The following is a 13,761-nucleotide window of genomic DNA, read 5'->3' on the forward strand; positions in this document are numbered from 1 at the left end:
ACCCAATAATTAATCATTCAACGCCCAATAATTAATCATTCAACGCCCAAAAATTAATCATTCAACACCCAATAATTAATCATTCAACGCCCATTAATTAATCATTTGACACCCAATAATTAATCATTCGACACCCAATAATTAATCATTCAACGCCCAATAATTAATCATTCGACACCCAATAATTAATCATTCAACACCCAACAATTAATCATTCAACGCCCATTAATTAATCATTTGACACCCAATAATTAATCATTCGACACCCAATAATTAATCATTCAACGCCCAATAATTAATCATTCGACACCCAATAATTAATCATTCAACACCCAACAATTAATCATTCAACGCCCATTAATTAATCATTTGACACCCAATAATTAATCATTCGACACCCAATAATTAATCATTCAACGCCCAATAATTAATCATTCGACACCCAATAATTAATCATTCGACACCAAACAATTAATCATTCAACGCCCATTAATTAATCATTTGACACCCAATAATTAATCATTCGACACCCAATAATTAATCATTCAACACCCAACAATTAATCATTCAACGCCCATTAATTAATCATTTGACACCCAATAATTAATCATTTTACACCCAATAATTAATCATTCGACACCCAATAATTAATCATTCGACGCCCAATAATTAATCATTCGACTCCCAATAATTAATCATTCAACGCCCATTAATTAATCATTTGACACCCAATAATTAATCATTCGACACCCAATAATTAATCATTCAACACCCAATAATTAATCATTCAACGCCCATTAATTAATCATTCAACGCCCAATAATTAATCATTCAACGCCCATTAATTAATCATTCAACACCCAATAATTAATCATTCAACGCCCAATAATTAATCATTCAACGCCCAATAATTAATCATTCAACGCCCATTAATTAATCATTTGACACCCAATAATTAATCATTTGACACCCAATAATTAATCATTCGACACCCAATAATTAATCATTCAACGCCCAATAATTAATCATTCAACGCCCATTAATTAATCATTCAACACCCAATAATTAATCATTTGACACCCAATAATTAATCATTCAACGCCCATTAATTAATCATTTGACACCCAATAATTAATCATTCGACACCCAATAATTAATCATTTGACACCCAATAATTAATCATTCAACGCCCATTAATTAATCATTTGACACCCAATAATTAATCATTCAACGCCCATTAATTAATCATTTGACACCCAATAATTAATCATTCAACGCCCATTAATTAATCATTTGACACCCAATAATTAATCATTCAACACCCAATAATTAATCATTCGACACCCAATAATTAATCATTCGACACCCAATAATTAATCATTCAACACCCAATAATAAATCATTCGACGCCCAATAATTAATCATTCAACACCCAATAATTAATCATTCGACACCCAATAATTAATCATTTGACGCCCAATAATTAATCATTTGACACCCAATAATTAATCATTTGACACCCAATAATTAATCATTTAACACCCATTAATTAATCATTCGACACCCAATAATTAATCATTTGACACCCAATAATTAATCATTCGACACCCAATAATTAATCATTTGACACCCAATAATTAATCATTTGACACCCAATAATAAATCATTCGACGCCCAATAATTAATCATTCAACACCCATTAATTAATCATTTTACACCCAATAATAAATCATTCGACACCCAATAATTAATCATTCGACACCCAATAATTAATCATTTGACACCCAATAATTAATCATTTGACACCCAATAATAAATCATTCGACGCCCAATAATTAATCATTCAACACCCAATAATTAATCATTCGACACCCAATAATTAATCATTCAACACCCAATAATTAATCATTCGACACCCATTAATTAATCATTTGACACCCAATAATTAATCATTTAACACCCAATAATTAATCATTCGACACCCAATAATTAATCATTTGACACCCAATAATTAATCATTTGACACCCAATAATAAATCATTCGACGCCCAATAATTAATCATTCAACACCCATTAATTAATCATTTTACACCCAATAATAAATCATTCGACACCCAATAATTAATCATTCGACACCCAATAATTAATCATTTGACACCCAATAATTAATCATTTGACACCCAATAATAAATCATTCGACGCCCAATAATTAATCATTCAACACCCAATAATTAATCATTCGACACCCAATAATTAATCATTCAATACCCAATAATTAATCATTCGACACCCATTAATTAATCATTTGACACCCATTAATTAATCATTCGACACCCAATAATTAATCATTCGACACCCAATAATTAATCATTTGACACCCAATAATTAATCATTCGACACCCATTAATTAATCATTTGACACCCAATAATTAATCATTCGACACCCAATAATTAATCATTCGACACCCAATAATTAATCATTTGACACCCAATAATTAATCATTCGACACCCAAAAATTAATCATTCGACACCCAATAATTAATCATTTAACACCCAATAATTAATCATTCGACACCCAATAATTAATCATTTGACACCCAATAATTAATCATTCGACGCCCAATAATTAATCATTCAACACCCAATAATTAATCATTTGACACCCAATAATTAATCATTTGACACCCAATAATAAATCATTCGACGCCCAATAATTAATCATTCAACACCCAATAATTAATCATTTGACACCCAATAATTAATCATTTGACACCCAATAATAAATCATTCGACGCCCAATAATTAATCATTCAACACCCAATAATTAATCATTCGACACCCATTAATTAATCATTTGACACCCAATAATTAATCATTTAACACCCAATAATTAATCATTCGACACCCAATAATTAATCATTCAACACCCAATAATTAATCATTCAACACCCAATAATTAATCATTCGACACCCAATAATTAATCATTTGACACCCAATAATTAATCATTCGACACCCAATAATTAATCATTCGACGCCCAATAATTAATCATTCAACACCCAATAATTAATCATTCGACACCCAATAATTAATCATTTGACACCCAATAATTAATCATTTGACACCCAATAATAAATCATTCGACGCCCAATAATTAATCATTCAACACCCAATAATTAATCATTCGACACCCATTAATTAATCATTTGACACCCAATAATTAATCATTTAACACCCAATAATTAATCATTCCACACCCAATAATTAATCATTCAACACCCAATAATTAATCATTCAACACCCAATAATTAATCATTCGACACCCAATAATTAATCATTTGACACCCAATAATTAATCATTCGACACCCAATAATTAATCATTCGACACCCAATAATTAATCATTTAACACCCAATAATTAATCATTCGACACCCAATAATTAATCATTTGACACCCAATAATTAATCATTCGACACCCAATAATTAATCATTCGACACCCAATAATTAATCATTTGACACCCAATAATTAATCATTCAACGCCCATTAATTAATCATTTGACACCCAATAATTAATCATTTGACACCCAATAATTAATCATTTGACACCCAATAATTAATCATTTGACACCCAATAATTAATCATTCAACGCCCAATAATTAATCATTCGACACCCAATAATTAATCATTTGACACCCAATAATTAATCATTCGACACCCAATAATTAATCATTTAACACCCAATAATTAATCATTCGACACCCAATAATTAATCATTTGACACCCAATAATTAATCATTCGACACCCAATAATTAATCATTCGACACCCAATAATTAATCATTTGACACCCAATAATTAATCATTTAACACCCAATAATTAATCATTCGACACCCAATAATTAATCATTCAACACCCAATAATTAATCATTCGACACCCAATAATTAATCATTTGACACCCAATAATTAATCATTCGACACCCAATAATTAATCATTCAACGCCCAATAATTAATCATTCGACACCCAATAATTAATCATTTGACACCCAATAATTAATCATTCGACACCCAATAATTAATCATTTAACACCCAATAATTAATCATTCGACACCCAATAATTAATCATTCGACACCCAATAATTAATCATTTAACACCCAATAATTAATCATTCGACACCCAATAATTAATCATTCGACACCCAATAATTAATCATTTGACACCCAATAATTAATCATTCGACACCCAATAATTAATCATTCGACACCCAATAATTAATCATTTGACACCCAATAATTAATCATTCAACGCCCATTAATTAATCATTTGACACCCAATAATTAATCATTTGACACCCAATAATTAATCATTTGACACCCAATAATTAATCATTTGACACCCAATAATTAATCATTAAACGCCCAATAATTAATCATTGGACACCCAATAATTAATCATTTGACACCCAATAATTAATCATTCGACACCCAATAATTAATCATTTAACACCCAATAATTAATCATTCGACACCCAATAATTAATCATTTGACACCCAATAATTAATCATTCGACACCCAATAATTAATCATTCGACACCCAATAATTAATCATTTGACACCCAATAATTAATCATTTAACACTCAATAATTAATCATTCGACACCCAATAATTAATCATTCAACACCCAATAATTAATCATTCGACACCCAATAATTAATCATTTGACACCCAATAATTAATCATTCGACACCCAATAATTAATCATTCAACGCCCAATAATTAATCATTCGACACCCAATAATTAATCATTTGACACCCAATAATTAATCATTCGACACCCAATAATTAATCATTTAACACCCAATAATTAATCATTCGACACCCAATAATTAATCATTCGACACCCAATAATTAATCATTCGACACCCAATAATTAATCATTTAACACCCAATAATTAATCATTCGACACCCAATAATTAATCATTTGACACCCAATAATTAATCATTCGACACCCAATAATTAATCATTCGACACCCAATAATTAATCATTTGACACCCAATAATTAATCATTCAACGCCCATTAATTAATCATTTGACACCCAATAATTAATCATTTGACACCCAATAATTAATCATTTGACACCCAATATCTAATCATTCAACGCCCATTAATTAATCATTTGACACCCAATAATTAATCATTTGACACCCAATAATTAATCATTCGACACCCAATAATTAATCATTTGACGCCCAATAATTAATCATTTGACACCCAATAATTAATCATTCAACGCCCATTAATTAATCATTCAACACCCAATAATTAATCATTCGACACCCAATAATTAATCATTTGACGCCCAATAATTAATCATTCAACGCCCATTAATTAATCATTCAACACCCAATAATTAATCATTCGACACCCAATAATTAATCATTTGACGCCCAATAATTAATCATTTGACGCCCAATAATTAATCATTTGACGCCCAATAATTAATCATTCAACGCCCATTAATTAATCATTTGACACCCAATAATTAATCATTCGACACCCAATAATTAATCATTCAACACCCAATAATAAATCATTCGACGCCCAATAATTTATCATTCAACACCCAATAATTAATCATTCGACACCCAATAATTAATCATTCAACACCCAATAATTAATCATTCGACACCCAATAATTAATCATTTGACGCCCAATAATTAATCATTTGACGCCCAATAATTAATCATTCAACACCCAATAATTAATCATTCGACACCCAATAATTAATCATTCAACACCCAATAATTAATCATTCGACACCCAATAATTAATCATTCAACACCCAATAATTAATCATTCAACACCCAATAATTAATCATTCGACACCCAATAATTAATCATTTGACGCCCAATAATTAATCATTCAACACCCAATAATAAATCATTCGACACCCAATAATTAATCATTCAACACCCAATAATTAATCATTCGACACCCAATAATTAATCATTCAACACCCAATAATTAATCATTCGACACCCAATAATTAATCATTCAACACCCAAAAATTAATCATTTGACACACCATAATTAATCATTCAACACCCAATAATTAATCATTCGACACCCAATAATTAATCATTCAACACCCAATAATTAATCATTCGACACCCAATAATTAATCATTCAACACCCAATAATTAATCATTTGACACCCATTAATTAATCATTCAACACCCAATAATAAATCATTCGACGCCCAATAATTAATCATTCAACACCCAATAATTAATCATTCGACACCCAATAATTAATCATTTGACGCCCAATAATTAATCATTTGACGCCCAATAATTAATCATTTGACACCCAATAATTAATCATTTGACACCCAATAATTAATCATTCGACACCCAATAATTAATCATTTGACGCCCAATAATTAATCATTTGACGCCCAATAATTAATCATTTGACACCCAATAATTAATCATTCGACACCCAATAATTAATCATTTGACGCCCAATAATTAATCATTTGACACCCAATAATTAATCATTCGACACCCAATAATTAATCATTTGACGCCCAATAATTAATCATTTGACGCCCAATAATTAATCATTTGACACCCAATAATTAATCATTTGACACCCAATAATTAATCATTCGACACCCAATAATTAATCATTTGCCACCCAATAATTAATCATTCAACGCCCAATAATTAATCATTTGACACCCAATAATTAATCATTCGACGCCCAATAATTAATCATTCAACACCCAATAATTAATCATTCAACACCCAATAATTAATCATTTGACACCCAATAATTAATCATTTGACACCCAATAATTAATCATTTGACACCCAATAATTAATCATTCGACACCCAATAATTAATCATTAAACACCCAATAATTAATCATTCAACACCCAATAATTAATCATTCAACACCCAATAATTAATCATTTGACACCCAATAATTAATCATTTGACACCCAATAATTAATCATTTGACACCCAATAATTAATCATTTGACACCCAATAATTAATCATTCGACACCCAATAATTAATCATTCAACACCCAATAATTAATCATTCAACACCCAATAATTAATCATTCAACACCCAATAATTAATCATTTGACACCCAATAATTAATCATTTGACACCCAATAATTAATCATTCGACACCCAATAATTAATCATTCAACACCCAATAATTAATCATTCAACACCCAATAATTAATCATTTGACACCCAATAATTAATCATTTGACACCCAATAATTAATCATTTGACACCCAATAATTAATCATTTGACACCCAATAATTAATCATTCAACGCCCATTAATTAATCATTTGACACCCAATAATTAATCATTCGACGCCCAATAATTAATCATTCGACACCCAATAATTAATCATTCGACACCCAATAATTAATCATTTGACGCCCAATAATTAATCATTTGACACCCAATAATTAATCATTTGACACCCAATAATTAATCATTTGACGCCCAATAATTAATCATTTGACGCCCAATAATTAATCATTTGACACCCAATAATTAATCATTTGACGCCCAATAATTAATCATTTGACACCCAATAATTAATCATTTGACACCCAATAATTAATCATTCGACGCCCAATAATTAATCATTTGACACCCAATAATTAATCATTTGACACCCAATAATTAATCATTTGACACCCAATAATTAATCATTCGACACCCAATAATTAATCATTTGACACCCAATAATTAATCATTCAACGCCCATTAATTAATCATTTGACGCCCAATAATTAATCATTTGACGCCCAATAATTAATCATTCGACACCCAATAATTAATCATTCGACACCCAATAATTAATCATTTGACGCCCAATAATTAATCATTTGACACCCAATAATTAATCATTCGACACCCAATAATTAATCATTTGACGCCCAATAATTAATCATTCGACACCCAATAATTAATCATTCAACACCCAACAATTAATCATTCAACGCCCATTAATTAATCATTTGACACCCAATAATTAATCATTCGACACCCAATAATTAATCATTCAACGCCCAATAATTAATCATTTGACACCCAATAATTAATCATTCGACACCCAATAATTAATCATTCAACGCCCAATAATTAATCATTTGACACCCAATAATTAATCATTTGACACCCAATAATTAATCATTCAACGCCCAATAATTAATCATTCAACACCCAATAATTAATCATTCAACACCCAATAATTAATCATTCAACGCCCATTAATTAATCATTTGACACCCAATAATTAATCATTCGACACCCAATAATTAATCATTCAACGCCCAATAATTAATCATTCGACACCCAATAATTAATCATTCAACACCCAACAATTAATCATTCAACGCCCATTAATTAATCATTTGACACCCAATAATTAATCATTCGACACCCAATAATTAATCATTCAACGCCCAATAATTAATCATTCGACACCCAATAATTAATCATTCGACACCCAATAATTAATCATTCAACACCCAACAATTAATCATTCAACGCCCATTAATTAATCATTTGACACCCAATAATTAATCATTCGACACCCAATAATTAATCATTTGACACCCAATAATTAATCATTCAACGCCCATAAATTAATCATTTGACACCCAATAATTAATCATTTAACGCCCATTAATTAATCATTTGACACCCAATAATTAATCATTCAACGCCCATTAATTAATCATTTGACACCCAATAATTAATCATTCAACGCCCATTAATTAATCATTTGACACCCAATAATTAATCATTCAACACCCAATAATTAATCATTCGACACCCAATAATTAATCATTCAACACCCAATAATAAATCATTCGACGCCCAATAAGTATTCATTCAACACCCAATAATTAATCATTCGACACCCAATAATTAATCATTTGACGCCCAATAATTAATCATTCAACGCCCAATAATTAATCATTCGACACCCAATAATTAATCATTCAACGCCCAATAACTAATCATTCAACACCCAATAATTAATCATTCAACGCCCAATAATTAATCATTCGACACCCAATAATTAATCATTCGACACCCAATAATTAATCATTCGACACCCAATAATTAATCATTCGACACCCAATAATTAATCATTCAACGCCCAATAATTAATCATTCAACGCCCAAGTATTAATCATTCGACACCCAATAATTAATCATTCAACGCCCAATAATTAATCATTCCAGGTCCATTAATTAATCATTTAACACCCAATAATTAATCATTCAGCACCCAATAATTAATCATTCGACGCCCAATAATTAATCATTCGATTCCCAATAATTAATCATTCAACGCCCATTAATTAATCATTCGACACCAAATAATTAATCATTCAACGCCCATTAATTAATCATTTGATACCCAATAATTAATCATTTGACACCCAATAATTAATCATTCGACACCCAATAATTAATCATTCGACACCCAATAATTAATCATTCAACGCCCAATAATTAATCATTCAACGCCCAATAATTAATCATTTGACACCCAATAATTAATCATTCGACACCCAATAATTAATCATTCAACGCCCAATAATTAATCATTCAACGCCCAATAATTAATCATTTGACACCCAATAATTAATCATTCGACACCCAATAATTAATCATTCAACGCCCAATAATTAATCATTCAACGCCCAATAATTAATCATTTGACACCCAATAATTAATCATTCAACACCCAATAATAAATCATTCGACACCCATTAATTAATCATTCGACACCCATTAATTAATCATTCGCCACCCATTAATTAATCATTCGCCACCCAATAATTAATCATTCGACACCCAATAATTAATCATTCAACGTCCATTAATTAATCATTTTACACCCAATAATTAACTATTCGACGACCAATAATTAATCATTCGACACCCAATAATTAATCATTCGATTCCCAATAATTAATCATTCAACGCCAATTAATTAATCATTTGACACCCAATAATTAATCATTCAACGCTCATTAATTAATCATTTCACACCCAATAATTAATCATTCGACACCCAATAATTAATCATTCGACACCCAATTATTAATCATTCAACGCCCAATAATTAATCATTCAACGCCCAAAAATTAATCATTCAACACCCAATAATTAATCATTCAACGCCCATTAATTAATCATTTGACACCCAATAAATAATCATTCGACACCCAATAATTAATCATTCAACGCCCAATAATTAATCATTCGACACCCAATAATTAATCATTCAACACCCAACAATTAATCATTCAACGCCCATTAATTAATCATTTGACACCCAATAATTAATCATTCGACACCCAATAATTAATCATTCGACGCCCAATAATTAATCATTCGACTCCCAATAATTAATCATTCAACGCCCATTAATTAATCATTTGACACCCAATAATTAATCATTCGACACCCAATAATTAATCATTCAACACCCAATAATTAATCATTCAACGCCCATTAATTAATCATTCAACGCCCAATAATTAATCATTCAACGCCCATTAATTAATCATTCAACACCCAATAATTAATCATTCAACGCCCAATAATTAATCATTCGACACCCAATAATTAATCATTCGACGCCCAATAATTAATCATTCAACGCCCAATAATTAATCATTCAACACCCAATAATTAATCATTCAATGCCCAATAATTAATCATTCAACGCCCAATAATTAATCATTCGACGCCCAATAATTAATCATTCAACACCCAATAATTAATCATTCGACACCCAATAATCCCTAAAAAAAAATCAAAATTGGTTACCTAACAGTCAATACTGAACCATACATCCCAAACCCTGTTAGATGCCATAAATGTAAAAAATATGGACACCATTGCGACCGATGTTCACGGCTACCAACATGCATAAGATGTGGTGAAAAAAATCCCAAATGCACTATCTGTCATGAAAACCACTATGCTTGCTCAAAAACATGGATAAAAATGCCAGATTTATTGGTTTATCATAAAAACTGGTCGAGTTAATGTGTTAAAATATAATGGAAAATGTTCAACTTTGAAATATGAAACTTTCCCATCTTGTCCAATTTTTAGAATGATATAGAGTAGACTCTTTTCTATGTCAATATAAATTTTTATTAATGGTTTTAACATTTTTAAATTGGGGTATATCATTTAAATTATGAACTCTGCGGGCTTCTATATAAGGTATAAAATAAGGGTCATTGTATTGATTAAAATGGTTTATATCTCTTTGTTTTTGTATGAATTTGATTTTTTACAGTAATTTTAAAAACTTTTCTATCATAGGTATTTCAGAGAGTTTTGATAAAATTACAAAGGAGATGGACACTTCAGTGAATAATGTCACTAAAATCAAAAAAGTAAGTATCTCTAAATTTATCTATTTCTGTTCTGTACCGATTTATTCAAAATGCTCAGCAAGTGGAACATAGGATAATCTCCAGCTGTGAAATTGGCTGAGCAGATTTCAAAATCTATTGAATTTATAGTTAAATTAAATGTAATAGAATAGGATAGATGGTACACAGTTTAATCCTTCATGTGACTTTTTCTGTGATTGAGTCTTTGGAGACTGGTAAATTGCAGTCATCTCCAAAAAGAATCTGCGAACTCTTTCAGATGGAGGAAGTGAGGAAGCATAGCTGTGGAAATCTTTTTACCTGAATACGATGTCCAGCATGTTCAAAATATACCATTTGTTGTAAAAATCTAATGGATAAACATCTGAAACAAGTTGGTGGGGACAGGATATTTTCACGGAAACATAAATCGTAAAATTGCCAACTCATTAATGAAACAGCTGTAATGGAAAAATCCAGGAAATAAACGAAGGTTATAAAAAAGAAAACGTGAGGAGTCTTTGAATTTTCAACAAAATTTTGCACTATATATACTCTGTCCCTATTAAATAGACACATTGAGCTTAACTCAAAATTAACGGTGAATGGTTTTAAAATAACCATCTAGACCCATTAAACGAAAACGGTATACATTGAAAGTAACGACATTTCAAAAACAAACTTTAAAAAAAAATATATATACATATTTTTATTTATATATGCATGTATGCATTTATGTGTATTCATATCTCTCTCTCTCTCTCTCCCTATATATATATATAGGCAAAAATCAATACAGTAAAATATAACATCATATGGTGTATTTCCTTCTGTGTTACAATTGTTTCATAACCATTAGGATAAATTCAAACATATCATTAAAAAATATTCCAAAAATAGCTACTGCACAATATCATATAGCATGGCGATGAAGGGGAAAAAGAAATGTAGAGAATAAAATTAGGTATAAAAATAAGAATAAAAAGAATGAAATTAAAAATAATACAAGCATATAATAGTCATAATGCAGTTATGAAGAAGAGAAATAGGTGTAAAAGCAAGTTTGGTTTAATCCCCCTTTCAGTGAACATATACAAAATAATATCCCTAAAGAATTTTACAAAATAATTGATAAGTTCTTATCAATTATTTTGTACAATTCTTTAGGGATAACATACAATAGATTAAGTAAAATACTTAATAAGAACACAGTTAAACTTTCATTCTCAGCCGCTGCAAATTTAAGTTCAAATAATGGACAAATTAACAAAATAGTTAATAATAGGATTGAATCAGGAGAATTAAGTATTGAGAAAAATGTAACTGTAGAATTCCTAATGAATGTTCATTGGAGGGCAATTGCTTAATTTCTAAAATTGTATACAAATGTGAAGTTAAGGTGGATAATAGTAAAAATCTTTTTCCTTGAGTCATACCACATAGTGAATTTTTCAGAAGAAATTTTATACAAATTTTGTTATACAAAGCTGTCTACATAGAAATAATATCATGCCTAAGACCTGATTAAAATAACATGTATAAAAAATGATAATAATTAAGGAATATATTATGAGTGAAATGTAAGTGTATTAAGAGTTTTTAACTTAATACGAGGATTTCCGGATGGTGCTATAAATAAAGCAGTAATTTGTTAACTTATAGAAACTAAATATAACCTTGATTAATTTTAATAATTCTTGTTGGTAATTAACTGACATCTAAGATATTTAAATAGCACACAAAATAATTTATTGTTTGATACAAATACAATTTAATAAATCGATTTCCTGAAATAGATTTATTAAATTGTATTTGTTTTCAAACAATAAAAAAATTCTATATTTAAAGATTAACCTTTTCAAATCAGAAAATTTAAATACCTAAATTTTGATTCATTTGCTATATCTTGTATATTGAGAAATTTTATTTAGCTGGGTTGTCTTATATAAAATATTACATCTAATAATATTTTGTAAGACTGAAAATCACTGGATTTGCATACCAGTAGATATATTTAATTATTCTGAAGTGTGTATATCATCTATATATATATATATATATATATATATATATATATATATAGTGATGATACGTCCCAGTTGGAAAATCCCAAAAGGGGAATTTGTCCCCGAAACATATCATAAAATGAAAAAACATATAAAAATGGATGTGCATGCCGGCTGTAAAATTGTTACAACCCAGTAGTACTTACCCAGGTTCTGGACAGTACTTTCATCGTGGAATGTTTTTATATAAGATTCATGGTTGACGAAATATCGGGCAATAAATAACAGAA

The 13,761-nt window shown here is 29.4% G+C and overlaps 1 protein-coding gene across 6 annotated transcripts in view; it reads left to right on the forward strand.

Annotated features, from left to right (window-relative positions):
* The window catches only part of LOC145292005 (prominin-1-like), a gene marked incomplete at its 5' end in the record, with an annotated part of 563,543 nt that overhangs the window by 91,524 nt on the left and 458,258 nt on the right, over nt 1–13,761 (forward strand). For all 6 annotated transcript variants that reach the window (XM_080137986.1, XM_080137989.1, XM_080137988.1 and 3 more), the window contains 1 exon segment: nt 11,413–11,486. In XM_080137986.1, coding sequence (XP_079994112.1) covers nt 11,413–11,486 — 74 coding nt within the window.

This window comes from Euprymna scolopes, chromosome 13 (genome assembly GCF_053919585.1).
Source record: "Euprymna scolopes isolate OS-2025 chromosome 13, ASM5391958v1, whole genome shotgun sequence".
NCBI classification, from domain to species: domain Eukaryota; kingdom Metazoa; phylum Mollusca; class Cephalopoda; order Sepiida; family Sepiolidae; genus Euprymna; species Euprymna scolopes.